Here is a 15,180-nt window from a genome sequence, read left to right as displayed (position 1 = left end):
GGCCAGGAAGCCCACTACCAGAGCTTGCTATGCTGCAAAATGGAAGCGGTTTGTCATTTACTGTACAGAACATCACATAAACCCGCTAGATGCATCCATTCCTAACCTCATCTGTTATTTGTTACATCTTTACAAGTGCAATCTAGCGTACGCTTCCATTCGGATACACTTATCCGCCATAGCGGCGTACCTCCAGAACAGGCAGCATCTCTCTGTTTTCAGGGTGCCTGCCGTTAAAGCTTTCCTGGAGGGACTAAAACGAGTCATTCCTCCCAGAACCCCACCAGCTCCTGTCTGGAATCTCAATGTGGTTCTCACTAGACTGATGGGCCCACCTTTTGAGCCGCTACATTCATGTGAGATTCAGTTCTTAACATGGAAAGTGGCTTTCCTCATTGCTATTACATCTCTCAGACGTGTTAGTGAGCTGCAAGCGCTCACAATACAAGAGCCATTTATACAAATTCACTCAAACAGGGTTGTGCTCCGCACTAACCCCAAGTTCCTTCCAAAGGTGGTGTCACACTTTCATGTCAATCAGACAATTGAACTGCCCTCATTCTTTCCAAAACCGGAGACAGTAGCAGAAAGAATGCTCCATACGCTAGACGTCAAAAGGGCATTGATGTACTACATTGACAGAACACAACAATTTAGAAAGACACAGCAACTTTTTGTTGCCTTTTCAGCCCAGCACAAGGGCAACCCAATTTCCAAGGCAGGAATAGCCAGGTGGATCGTTAAATGCATTCAGATTTGCTATCAGAAAGCTAAACGCACTTTAACGGTCCCCCCAGAGCACACTCCACACGCAAGTTGGGAGCCTCCATGGCTTTCCTGGGGAACATTCCTTTGGAAGACATTTGCAGAGCAGCCACGTGGTCAACACCACACACGTTTACCAAACATTACTGTGTAGATGTGCATTCCAGGCAGCTGTAGAACAGGCTGTTCTCAAAACTCTTTTTCAGACTTCTGCAGCTGGCACGGGCGGCCGCCGTTAATGGAGGGACTGCTATGTATTCTATGCAATAGATATGAATTTAGCAGCCCACATGCCTCGAACTGAATATGCTACTTACCAGTATGCATCTGTCCTTGGCATGTAGGGCTGCTAACATTCATATCGCCCACCCTCCTCCCCGGTGCCCGTAGCGGCTGCAGATTATTTCTTTCATTCATTCATTAGCATGGACATCAGTTACACTATTTCACTCCATCTCTGCCACAATGGCTAAAAACAATCTGGGGATGGAGTCGATGCCCATGCGCACTGTAGTCCAGGGGAGGAGCCACCTATCTCGTGATACTTCAAAGACTCTTCCAGGACAACAATGTGCAATCATCCGGACCCAACACTAGGCGGCGATCTATGCAATAGATATGAATGTTAGCAGCCCTACATGCCAAGAACAGATGCATACTGGTAAGTAGCATATTCAATCCTTTGGACCACTGATTAGAACCATTTCGGGAGTTCTTGTGCGAATTCTTTGAAGACGATCTTACTTTGGACACTGTACACTTCACCCAGATGCCGAATCCTTGTCTGTGAAGTTTCCAGTTATATTTTGAGAGGCTTGGAACTAGTGACTACAGAATCTTTGCCTCGGCTAGCACGTGCCTCATCAATATGATTTGATTGCACATGATCAACAGGACCTTTGGGACTATTTTGTGTTCTATTTATATCTGCGTTATTGCCTTCTACTACACTTGTAATCCAAACAACTGGATAGTGTTTGCAACGGCTCAGACCGATTGAAGTCTCTTCTATATTCTGCCCTGAGGAAGCTCCCAGTGTGGGAGAGAAACGCTTTGGCTGATCTTTCATGCAACTGATTTTTTTATCCGAACGAACTTAATTGAATAAAGAAGAGATATTTTCACATAATTTTCGCCACTCTGGACTTTTTAACCCCTTTAAAGCGTTGTAAATAGACCTCCCCAGTGCTGCGCTGTCCATTGGAACTAGTGCTGAATGGACGTCCAACGGTCGTGCGCAGCACTGGGGAGGTAGTGGCCGTGACGACCGTTGGCCGACGGCAGCAATTAAGGGGTTAAATTGTGCACCCCCATTAGTATTTAGAATTACCTTGTGATCTGGAGCACAGTGACGTCACTCAGCAGCTGACGCAGGGGTTGTTTGCACGATTGCTTTGAAATATTATTGGAACTGGGACTGAGGTGCGGCATCGAAGGCCCGCTGCTGTTTTCCTCTGCTTTCTGTTTCCTGCACACTGATCCTAGAAGTAACGACCACTAGCTAGTCAGATACAGCAATGGGCGTCTTACACATGTGCACGCTTCCCGCGGCCAGAGAAAGCTCACCTTCCACTCCCGGGCATCCTCGCTGCTTCTCGGGTCTACTCTGGCCTGGCACAGCTCCACGAAAGGCGGCGCGCGCACCTGAGTTGGGTGCCTTTCCTGGGGAAAGCAAGACGGGCACGCGCCGCTTCGGGCTGAGGCTCGCACGCGCCGCCCCTTCGCTGTGCCACAGCTGTAGGAGGGATTGGAGAAGAGAGATGCTGGGGCTCACCGTGCGAGACGCTCGCTCTTCGTATGTTAAAGGCTGCCTGGTTGTCTCCGAATGGCCTCTAGTCTTCCGAAACGATTACATTAATGAACCATTTCCATAGCTACCAGGATTTCAGTTTGAATATGTGTTACATTTCCATGTTTTGTTGTGGTTATGTGACTTTGAATGCATTTTTTGTAACAGTGCCTGGAAATAAAGTGAATATCAGACGCTAGCTTCTTTTGTGTAATATAATGCATTAGAAGCAATTTTAAACAGATCAGTTTGGAAAGTGATAGTGATAAAGCCAGGACTGATGGTAGCGTCAGTCCCCCAATACTCTCAAGCTAGTCACGTCCACAGAACCCCACTACACATAAGCACTAACAGTCACACCAGCATACATACACAGTATTTCAACAGACATTTACAATGCAATAGGTCTCGCTTTTGTTAGAGTTTAAGCTATTAGCATTGTAAATGATAATGCCTTTTATTTATGTTTTAAAAACCAAAACATAAATGAAAGGCATTGTCATTTACATGCGAGACCTATTGCATTGCAAATGCTTGTTTTATTCACTTCAAGAACAAAGTGTCTCTGCCCTGTACAGATGCACATCTATTTGACACGTTTTTGGATAATTTTCTAACTAACAGACAGTAAATTGCATTGCTCTCAAAGTAACAGACCCCCCCCCCCCAGCCACTCGGAGGGCGTATACCCTAGAGTAGCACTCTAGGGAAACATCTATTCACATCAAAAAGGTAGTCCACACAGTAATGCCGGTTCGTAGCTATAAACGATTAATTAAACAAAGTCAGTCCGGAATAATTTTTCTACTTTTTATTGGTGGTTTGGACCGCCTTCTAATGAAGTGTTGTGCCACTCGACCACAAGTACATGCTTTGGTTGTCCTTCATTGAAGGGGAGTCACAGATTACTACTTTGTCCTAGTTGGCTGGCGATACAGATCGCATTACATACATAAGAACTTGTTTGTTAGGTCAGGTCTTATTGGGACCAGTTGTTTCTGTCCTATTCGAACCCTTACTTACATCATAATACTACTTTCCTTGAAAAAGTCCATAGGACGAAACATGTGTCGGCTGCCATGGTGCTTGTTTTATATGAAAATATTGGACAGTAAAAAGAAGAAAAATTATTTCGTACTGACTTTGTTTAATTAATCTTTTATAGCTACGAACTAGCATTAATGTGTGGACTACCTTTGTGTGCCTTGGTACATTTTTGATGTGAATAGACCTTTTTCTTACTCAGTTGTCACTGTGCTGAGTACTATGGGACTTTTGCAGTGGTCAGCGTGTATGTTTAACGTTCAATAGTCGCATCAGGCATAATTTAACAGTAAATGATTGCAGCTGCCTATTGACGTGTGGCGAGTCTCTACTCATAATGGCCAAAGGATTTTATCCTGGTTTATGTTTTTAAATGTTTTTAATTTAACTGGATCACTGATCAGTGGTTGTAACCTGAGGTCTGTGGACCCTGTCTCTTACTCCAACAACAAAACCAAATTCTTCTGTGTAGTCTGCTCATGAAAGGGATCTTCGGCAGAAAAAGTCATATTATTTCACAAACTGTTGATAAGGATGAAGCATCTGTTTTCACAGTGCATAACGTTTCGTGTTCAGATGTGTCAAAATGCAATCATTGGATGTTTTTTAAATGTAATATATGCTCTATCCTGAAATGTATTTTGTTTCAGGTTCAAGCCTCAAAAAAAGCCAGGCAGTGGTGGTGTGCAGACGTGCGAGAACATTGTGGTAGCCTATTACTTCTGTGGAGAGCCTATACCCTACAGAACTATGGTCAAGGGACGAGTGGTCACTCTGAGCCAGTTTAGGGAGTTGCTGACCAAAAAAGGCAATTACAGGTAAGACTGTACTGTGAAATCAATGAACTTCATGTTAGACTTTTGTAAGTTGTGTATGTCCTTCGGCTTCACTATTTTGGCAATGAGAGTGGGGCAAGAAAAAACGGTAGGCATTCTTCCATAGCTTAAAGAATGTGATAAGTGTCTTAGGTAAAATAAATGTTATGGTGTCTTGTGTTTGTTGGTTTGTGAATATCCAACAAGAGCAGAGTTGTGTTTTCACACAGGTGAGAGAAAATCTGATAATAAACCACGGATCACTGTTCAGCCTAATATATCATGTGTTTAGTTCCAATGATTATAAGAAGGTACATAATCATGACTGTATTGCTGTATGGCTTAAAGTTCAAAGCACCCGACAACTCTGAAGTAATTTGACTCACAAGGATTTGCGTGCTGTTTATTTTTTAGGTCCATTACATTTTGTCAGATATGAACACAGTGACCTACCTGTTGCTGCTAGTAAATCCGGCATCTTTGACATTTCCGAGCAGACCTCGAGTCTGTGCAACACTCCATCCCTTACTGCTACAGTGTTAATTTGATTGAGTGAGACACATATATGCAGTCAAACTGCTATATGGTCATATATCTCTTTATATATGTGTTTTTTCCAGAAACAATGACACTTCTAGAATTTCCATTTCAAAACAGTATTGTGTTAGACTACTTTACCCTTATTGCTTGTGGAATTCGTTTTTGTTTACTTTAGTTTGTTGTTGCATTTCAGAGTTTAGGTCGAGCCTCGCAGCACATGCGCTGCTCTGTGAGCCATGCTGTATTCGGGTATGGACTTGAAGCCCCACCAACTCTCCGCCCATATTTGTCATTGGCTTGACATTGTGCTTTGTAAATGCTGGCTTTAGATTCTTTAATAGGCTTGTTAGTCCCTCCTTAGTACCGCCTTGTCTTCATTGTACCTCCCAATGAGGTCTAGCCCTTTTACTTCTTTTGTTACACAGTATGTTTTATTTAGTCTGAAAGCACTATTTTCTTTAACCCCTTCCGTGCTCATGACGAGCTTGCGCCGCTTGCATGCTCATGACGAGCTCAGCTCGTCATGTAACGCGGCTTTTGTACAAAAGCCGCACAGCGCGAAAATCGCGGCCGCACGCATGCGGTTAATGAGTTTCTCCTACTGCAAGCACAACATGCTTTCCTGCAACATCCAGCGTGCCATGTACGCTTTCCCTTTCCATGCATCTCGGGACAATGGCAGCTGCTTCTTTGAAATAAAATAGGTCTCTTATGTACAAGAGTTTAAGCTATTGGCATTGTAAATGACAATGCCTTTTATATATGCGTTAATTATCAAAACAGATAAATAAAAGGCATTGTCATTTACAATGTTAATAGCATAAACTCTCGCAAATGCGAGACCTATTGCATTGTAAATGCTTGGTAACATATCTTGCTAATTTACATCAGAGTTTAACACTGCAACGTTCACACTGCTCTGTGTGGCTTCAGAGAACTGCATAGCCTCCTCCAGAAGCATATAATCCTCCATCCATCATTTATATAAAATGTGTTGGCACTGTTGGGTGCTTGGGCGGGCATAATCAGGAGCAAATAGCTCAAATGTAATAACAAATATAAATGGAAGGACAATACATTGACCCGGAAATGTTTCATATATATATTTGTTTTACCTCTTGCTTCCCTTCTGAATTAGTAAATTAATCACAGACCTGGAGACATCAGAGGTGCAGGACCTGAGAAAAATATATTCTGGATCCTTCCAGTAATGGTCTGCTTGAGACACCTCCATAAATGGTTTGAGAAGCGTGCCATGAGTCCTAATACAAATGTATAGGTCAGTGCCTCTACATTGTGGTAATATAAGACAGCCACAGTTATATCGAAGTGGACCCTTTAGACTGCTGAGACTTGGTGACACTAGACCTGCTGTACTAATCATAGCTATACCCTTGGCATCCAATTCATCCTTCAACATCATCATTGTCCTCTGTGAGAGGTTCAAAGACACACAACTGGCTATCTGTCACCTCTAGATATTCTCACAGACTGTCAGCTCACCCCTAGCTGTCTTTCAGACACGTTCAGCTGGTCCTTCAACATCCCATGCACTTAGGCTCAGAGTCTCTTGTCATGTATTCAGAAATTCCCAGGTCGTCAAGGATCCCTCAGCCGCACCTTATATAGTCTTTGTCTGCCTTTAGATACGTTCCCATGGCCAACAATCAAAGACCTCAGGCCCACCCCAGACACTGGACTAATAGCGTGTCATTATAACGTCAGATGCCTTACCACTCATTTGTCCTTCAAACACCAATTTGACATTAGGTACCAGGCCAGCCTAATTCCACATTCACGCACCCCAGGCTGTTTTTTAAAAACCATCCGATGTTTCTCAGAAACACTGAGCATACCTTCAGAAACTGCCAGCAGGCCCTGAGAGACCAACAACTTGTGTCCGGTCAACACAGTTTATTTATAGACACCCTCAGTCAACTCTCTGCCCACCTTTAACTTTCCTCAGATGGTACTTAGACAAAACCAGGCATTTTGACTTTTGACTTTGAAATTGACTTTCTTGATTGTTTATGATATCACTTAACTGTACGTTTAACACTATTGATGTATCTGTTTATATATGCTCCCCTCCTCTGTAAAGCGCTCTGATATCTGCGAAGATCTTGTTCGCGCTATATAAAACTTTCAAAATAAATGAATAAATCTTTAGCCTGATTTCAGAAAATTAACGGTGGTCGGTATATTTTTGTCTTCAAGGAAACTTTTACCAACAGTGAGTGTAATGCAAGTCCTATTGCCTTGACTTTTTGCACCATTGAGAACCCAGGCCGGAGGTCAGTCTTCCTCACTATGCTGCTGAACCTGAATTCGCTTTCTCGTATAATTAACCTTAATTTTTTATGGATACTTTTAAATGCAGATTGACCACATTTTAAATCTCCCTGAGGTACCAGACTGGATCTGAAATATTTTCCTGCAACAGCTCCTGTGTGCCTGCAGGTGGTATGTTCTCACCTGTGAAAGCTCTGTCCTTCCTTCAGAACAGTTGACATGCAGTTGCAAATAGCTGTCACCCTTACATATCTTTGTGTTTCCTAAGGCTACTTCTGTGCCATGAGATGTTAAGGCACTGTCAAAATTAGTGACCCACAGTGTGATCAATCTAAATTGGGACCTTTGTACCTATCTGAAGCCCCCCCCCCACACTTGAACCAGAAGGAGGACGAGTGGTGAGCAATCTGCAGTTAGATAGGAGTATCCACCATAAAGAGCATTAGCAAAGGTAGTTTAGATGCTGATAACCTGCAGATACCTCCTCCTTTAATATGGTTTCGAACAGTATCCTCCCAATTGAGATGGGTCTGAGCCTTGTACTTTACAGGAAGAAGCCCTGCAGGACCAACCAGGCAATACGACCTTTCCTGCTGACCAGAGAGACAATACTGTAGCACCTAAATAATATATGGACAGTCCTATCAATTCAGAAACTAAGAGCCTGCATATCTTTAGTTAAGCCTATCCTTCTCTTTAGAGGGATGTGGCAGACAAAAAAGCAGGGAGCATAATGAACTGCCCACATGGAATATTAACACCATTTCGGAGACAATTGGTCCTCCATATCATCTTGTTAGGAAAAAAGGTGATATATGCTGCATGTACAGATAGTACTTGCAACTAGTTCCCGCCACACGCAAAAGTGATCACAATCAGTAATACTGCCTTTAGCATCAGATGCCGAAAGATATAATTGTGAATGGAGTCAAGTGGTTTACACATCGAAAAAGTACAATAAAGGGTGCAGTCAAACATTTACGTAAGCCCTGTCACAAAATCGACCACAACCGGTGACTTAAATAAAGAGGGCTGATTAGGCAAAACTAAAAAGGCTGAAAGCACCCATCTGTAACCTTTAATGGTGCCCATAGAAAAGCCCCTTGCCAGGGTCAGGATCAAAACAATTAGAACCTCAGACAGTTTAGCATAAAAAGGGTCTACTTGTCTGTCCTCACCCAAGTCCACAAATTTGTCCCAACAACCAGAGGGGATGGGCTTGGTGTACTGCCAGCAAGCAACCAACATGGCATCCACCACCTCCAATGACACATCAAAACCAAACATTCAGCCTGTTCTGTTCAATCTCCATGCATGTAGGTGTAGCTTGTGGAGATTCTGATGACATCTCTCTCTGTTACTGGGACATCAGATCCTCCCAAAGAGGCAGAGGGTGGGTTAAGCCGATCTGAATGACACACTGAGGAAATGGAGTGTATTATATGGTGTGTTTGTTAGACCTCACTGTGTAATACACTTACCAATCCCTTTATGTCCAGTAGGTTTCGTTTGTAAAACACTCAGCTCAACCCTGGGTACCTGTGGCACTGAGCAGCAAGGCTTACACAGAGAAACAAGTGTTAAGCATTTAAACATAACCCAAACAATTTAAGAAGAAATCGACATGGCACTCAAGAAATCCAACATCCATTTATAAAGATAGATTGTATTTTTATAAGAATTTAAAAAAGCTCCATCAGAGGGTTTCACAGGGATAGATTTTACAAACCATAATAAATCAAAGCAATTCCACTCAACTGCAAACAAGCCTTGGCAAAATCAGCAGAGCGGAACCTTTTTAGAAACTTTTTCGAGGAAAACTTAGGTAAGTGCCAATGCAGTCAGAAGTACTCAGGGTGACCAACTCCGGTAGGGAGCTAATCAGGGGGAGCATTAAGGTCCTCATGAACAGTTACCTTCACAGGAGAGGCAGTACTTCAAGAGTTCAAGGCACACATTGCAATGGATTCCTATGAAGTGGTCCTGGTGTAAGGGATGAAGAATGCTGAAGATGCTCTAAGGATGCTGTATTTTCGACACGGTCCAAAGGGTCTTCTTACAGAGATTCCTCGGTCCTATCTCAGGATGCACCTTTCTGCACACTCCCAAGATGGCGAGACCCCTCTCCTTGTGTACAGACCTCATTAGCACACCCCCAGGGTGTGAATTCCTCAGGTCTACAAGCCCCTGGAGAAACCGGTTTGGCAACTGGTTTCGCCTTAGTGCCTTGAAGACATCTCTTGTCTATTGGGAGGAAGACCTTAACCGTAAGACTCCCATACATTACATTTTAAAGAAACATCTTTATGATTATTGTTGAACTATTAAACACCTATCTACAGCCAGCCAAGCCCCCCATACAAGGATGAATATACTGTTGCACTGAATCTGATTTGCCCAGACTAGAAAGAGCACAATAGTCCTTTAGTCCTCAGGCAATCCCTGTCCTAATGAGACCCTCACATCCTGAGTAGGAGTGAAACGTCATCGACAATATCAAAAGGATAGTCCATAGAGGGAAGCACCGGAACTATCTGGTTGATCTTCCCCTGCATTTACGAATTTAATAAATGAACATCCCTTTTTAAATACCAATAACTGTTTTTTTAATTCCAAGTCACTTTATTGTCACATATATTTAGGTTATGGGTATGCCACTTGGGGTTCCTTTACCACTCTCTTCTTAACAGAATCACTCCCAAAAACTAAAGCTTTTTAACAAACAGGTAAAAAGTAAATGTGCAAAATATGTAAATAAATCTTCCATCATTTTCCTTTTGGTATCACAATAAAATTTAAAAAACGTGATTCGGCTGAATTAGATTAAAATAAAGTAATTGTTCTGGCTACTTGTTACTGTTGTATAAACCTACTCTAGGCAGATGTGCTCTGTCCCACCTCCTTTTTCACTTGATTAAATCAACACAGAAATATCCTATGATAATATGAATTTATTACTAAAAATGAGTTCCATGTGAACGCTTGTCGTAAGTTAATACTTATAAACTCAGTCCGCATGAACATATGGGTTGCTCTTGTTTTTTTTAATAAAAGTACCTCAACAATGGGGCAGACCTCCCCCTGGTGCTACACATCTGTGCTTCCTAGCCTGCAATCCCTCATATGCTCTCCTTCCCGAGAGTCATTAGCACATCTCTTCAGGAAGGCAGAAAAATATCTCATCGAGCAGGGTTCATATGCTGCCCAGGACGACACAGGAGTATCTGAAAGAGACTATTAGTTATAGATTCCTTACCTTAGAATTACTGAATTACCCCCAGGCGTCACAGACTGGATTCAGAGAATTTTTCTTCAGCAGTTCCACTGCGCGTTGGTAGGTGGCGTTGGTCGACTGCATTCATTGTTGGCGTTGTAATCGCCGGAATGAAGACGCGCTTTCTACTTAGACTCCGCGCTGACGCCATTTCTTTCTTTTTCCGTGCCAGCCAGCGCAGATCCAGAGAGAGCGGTACCCTTAGTCAAGTTTTGACTTAACACCTTTTCGACTTTTGTCAACATCTTTTAAGAGTCGTTCGACTCCTGGTGCACAGAGGGATGTCCCATTGTCGGACCGGCTTCAAACCTTGTGACTCCTGTCACAATTTGATGTTGGTCACGGACCCGCACCTCGTGTGCCTCTGGTGCCTGGAGCGCTACCATGACCTGAATTCGTGCTCCTGCTGTCGGCCCAAGAACCGGAAGTCTTTGCGGGAGTGGTCCCGAAAGCTTCTGGAGGCCCAGCAGTCAGCTCCGCGCCGCTTGATGTCCTGGTCGAGAGGGAGATAGCGGGACCAGTCACATAGCCTCTGTGCGGCCGGGGGCATGGGACCCAGTGCTGTGGGTCTGGGGCCAGCGGGTGGGCAAGTCAACCAGTGCCCCCTCTGCAGCACCCTCTAAGCCTTTCTAGTCACACCTTTCAGGGCCATAAGTTGCCAGTGGGTGGCAGGATCTGCCATCATCTTCCCCACTGGCACATCACGTTGCACAGGTGGGTTTTGCAGATAGTCTGAAGGGGCTACTCCCTCCCCTCTGAGACTACCCTTCCATCCATGCTTCCAGCACTCCATCGCATGTCAGAGGATCACTTGGCCCTTCTCCGTCAGGAAGTTACAGCTCTCTTGGCCAAGGGAGCTATTGAGCGAGTACCTGTCCCAGGAGTAGGTTGTAGTTGTTACTCCCACTACTTCTTGGTGTCTTCACTCAGAGGTGGTGCAAGGTCTCTTTCAGCAGTGGAGAGAGACTTGATTAGATCTGTTCGCCACCGAAGAGAACGAGCAATGTCAACAGTTCTGCACGTTGGAATTTCAAAGGCGGCACTCGCTCGGCGACGCTTTTTCATCGTGAGTGGAGTTGCGATCTTCTATATGAATGAAAAAGGTTTTCTATAGCGTGTATCTACCCTGAGGCCTCGTAGCGCTTATGATCTGGCAGAGGAGAGCACAGCAAATTAGTGAGTGGCACTAAAGAGGTAGGTTTTTAGCAGTTTACGGAAGATTTGAAGATTGGATTCCCTACGGAGAGTGAGGGGAAGAGAATTCCAGAGGTTGGAGGCATTCAAAGAGAAGGAGTGTCCGCCACATCTGGATCTTTGAACCCTCCTAGTAGATGCAAGGAGGGCATCGCTGGAGCGAAGACTCCTGGAGGTAAGGTAGGGGGACACCAGAGGGTGGAGAATGGCTGGTCAGGTTTTCCGAATAGCACCATGAGCCAGGCACATGGCCTTGAAACTCATTCTAGATTGGATGGGAAGCCAGTGAAGTGTCCTCAATGCGGGTCTCGCAGACTGCCTCCGAGGGATCTGGAGAAGCAGGCGGGCAGCGCAATTTTGGATTACTTGAAATTTTTTGACAGTGGCAAGAGGGGCGCCCAAATAAAGGGCGTTCCCGTAATCCAGACGGGACAGGATAAGGGCTTGCACCAATATCTGGCGTGCCTGAAAGGGGAGTAGAGGAAGGATTTTCCTTAGCACCCTCATGAGGCCAAAGCACGTAGCTGAGAGCTTGGCAGCTTGATGGTTGAAGCAGAAGGAACTGTCGAGCCATATGCCAAGGCTCTTAATCTGCTGCTTTGGAGCAGGCATGGTGCCAAGACAGGTCGGCCAGGATAGTGTCGAGGGGGGTGAAGGTGATTTGCCCAGGACCATTAGTTTGGTCTTGTCCCCATTTAGCTTAAGGTGAGATAGTTCCGTTCATTCGGCAATCGCCTCTCGGCAGGTGCCTAAAGCGCAAGATGAACCCTCCGGGTGGTTGAGTGCCACCACCAGTTGGGTATCATCTGCATAGGTGATGATATGAATGCCGAATGGACGTACTATCCCTGCCAAAGGAGCCATATAGGTATTAAAAAGCGTGGGGCTCAGGGAGGAGCCCTGGGGGACCCCACAGCTAAGAGGCCATTGGTGAGATGTTACGGTGTCCTCAGTGACCTGAAAGAAGCGATCCTGTAAAAATGACTGGAACCAAGTTTGAGCCATGTGCGTCACTCCAAGATTTTTTAGACGCTCAAGCAAGATGGTGTGATCAACAGTGTCAAAAAAGGCACTGAGATCCAGCAAGATGATTGCTGCTGAGCCGCCCTGGTCTACCAGTCTCCTGGCTTCTTCAGTTACTGCCAGTAAGGCGGTCTCTGTCCCAAACTTAGGACGAAACCCTGTCTGGGACTCATGGAGTAGATTGTTTGAATCCAGATAGTGTAGAAAAGCAGCGTTTCTCTTGTAAATACCAAAGCTGCCCGGCTCAAGACGCCTCTAATTCACTTCAATAATAGTTACCAAAATAAAGAGGCAGGCGCTGGTAAACTGGAAGGCAAGAACAGGTTTATTACTCCAGAGGAGAACATGGCGACGCAGACACACAGAATGTCTTTGGGAGATGCTCTAACAACTTCTCTGCTGCTCCCCTTTTTATACAATTTACAGTGACTTTATTGTTGGTCAAACATCCTAGGAATTCCTGCCTCCAGCCGGTTCCCACACAGACCCACCAGCTGTCGTTCCCCCTCCCAAATCTAACAGATGATTGTCATCTTGCAGCTGGACATTCCGACAGGACATAAAAGTGTGTGGGATCGGACAGATCTAAAGGTTATGCAAGTGATAAGATCAAGCATTTCTGTTCGTGCAACAAGTCTTGCTGTGTGGGGGCAATAAAGTACGTCCGCAAGGCTTGGTTTACAGCCTGGGACCGGATCAAGTGGTCAGGTGCAGTTGGGGGTTATCAGAAGGCCTTGCTCATGTGCAGGGGATGAAAGGACAAATGTGTTTTAGGGTGGGAAGTGGCTCCGGGGCTTTGTCAGGCTGACAAGGTTTTATGACCTCAGTGCATTTGGTCATGCTGAATCAGGGCACCGGGGATGGTTGCGAGGTCAGGGAGAATCATAGGTGACTCGCAAAGCGCGAGATGGCCGCGGCACCTAAAATGGATGTCGTTGAAGTGCGGACGGTGGCTCTTGTTAGGCAAGATGGCGCCGGTGATGTTCATGATTGTCGATTATGTTTTAACAATAGTGGACTAGAGTAGAGTTTATGTGTCTCTCAATCAGCTTACTCAGCCAGGTAAGAAGAGAAATGGGTCGGTAGTTGGCCAGGTTGGAGGTGTCTAGGTTTGGTTTTTTCAGGAGGGCTCTGACCTGGGCACATTTCCAGGCTGAGGGTACCTTTCCCGTGGTGATGGAGGCATTTAGGGTCTTCAGAATTACTGGGCAGGCGGCTTTCGTGACTAGAGAGAGATGTTGCGGGGGAGCCGGGTCCATAGGTGAACCGAAGGTGACCCTAGAGATGAGTGTGTTCAGTGTCACCTCATCTAACAGTGGAAACTCGGCTAGTGAACACTGTGGTTTGGAGAAGGAACTCTTGCTGCTGGGGGCTGTAGACCCATACTGGAGGGGAGCGAAGGTTTGGGATATCAAGTGAAGTTTTTGATGGAAATATTTCGCAAGGTTGTCACAACGAACTTGTGCATCGTCTGAGTTGGGGGCTTTGTGAGGTATGGTGGTGAGAGATTTGACGATGCAAAAGATTTCTTTGGGGGAGTTCGCAGCTGCACTAATCTACGCCTCGTAAAATGAGCATTGTGCGATTTTAATTTCCACCTTATAATTTCTTATTGCCTCTCTGTAAACATTTTTCCTTTTGTCTGCCAGGTTCTGTCTTCAATTCCTTTCAAGTTTCCTACATGTTTGTTTAAGTTCCCTTAATTTGGGGGAGAATCAAGGTGCCAGCTTTTGTTTGGGTTTCTTACAGGAAAACGTTTTTGGGAGTAATGTGTCCAATGAGTTTTGGATCCAGGATTTAAGTTGCTATTTGCCCTTTCTGGATCCAGATCAACAGAGTGGGTAGTGGCAGCTAAAGTCGTAGACCACCGGTTAGGGGATAAGTTTGCCCATTTCCTTTCCAGCCGCGGAGTAACATTTTGCGGAGGAGGAGAGACTACAGTTTCCCAGACCAAGGGAACTAGCAGATGATCAGTCCAGGGGAGAGGGATGCGGGAGCCTACTGAAAGAGCCTGATCATTGCTGAGCACCGGAACAAGGAGACGACCCTTGACGTGCGTGGGGGCGAAGCCTTTTTGCACAATTTGGAGCGCCGAGAGGCTGGCTAATAGGTCTTTTGCCATATGGTCGGAGGGGTCGTCCAGATGGATATTGAGATCACCTAGTACTGTAAAATTAGCAGAGGTTAGGGCTAAATCAGCAACCAAAGAGGGAAGTGAGTTGAGAAACGGACCTAGGAGACCAGGCGGGCGGTAGAGTAGCAGGCCCGAGAAAGAATTGGTAGGTGAGTGTTCTAAGGTGAGGTCAAGCTCTCAACGTCAGGTAAATCCTCCGTAGAAGACCAGCAGCAGTAATTATCTTTAAAGATAATAGCGAGCCCTTCGCCTCTTCCTGTCTTGCGATCCACTCTGTGTATTAAGTAGCCTGACTGCAGGATCTGGATGA

The 15,180-nt window shown here is 45.1% G+C and overlaps 1 protein-coding gene across 2 annotated transcripts in view; it reads left to right on the top strand.

Moving 5' to 3' along the window:
• AXIN1 (axin 1) overlaps positions 1 to 15,180 on the top strand; it is a 271,337-nt gene that overhangs the window by 247,802 nt on the left and 8,355 nt on the right. For both annotated transcript variants that reach the window (XM_078662899.1, XM_078662900.1), the window contains one exon: positions 4,249 to 4,416. In XM_078662899.1, coding sequence (XP_078519025.1) covers positions 4,249 to 4,416 — 168 coding nt within the window. The remainder of the gene's footprint in view (positions 1 to 4,248; positions 4,417 to 15,180) is intronic.

This window comes from Lissotriton helveticus, chromosome 10 (assembly GCF_964261635.1).
Source record: "Lissotriton helveticus chromosome 10, aLisHel1.1, whole genome shotgun sequence".
Taxonomy (NCBI): Eukaryota; Metazoa; Chordata; class Amphibia; order Caudata; family Salamandridae; genus Lissotriton; species Lissotriton helveticus.
The sequence above is the reverse complement of the archived record's forward strand: the minus strand, read 5'-3'. Positions and strand labels throughout refer to the sequence as shown.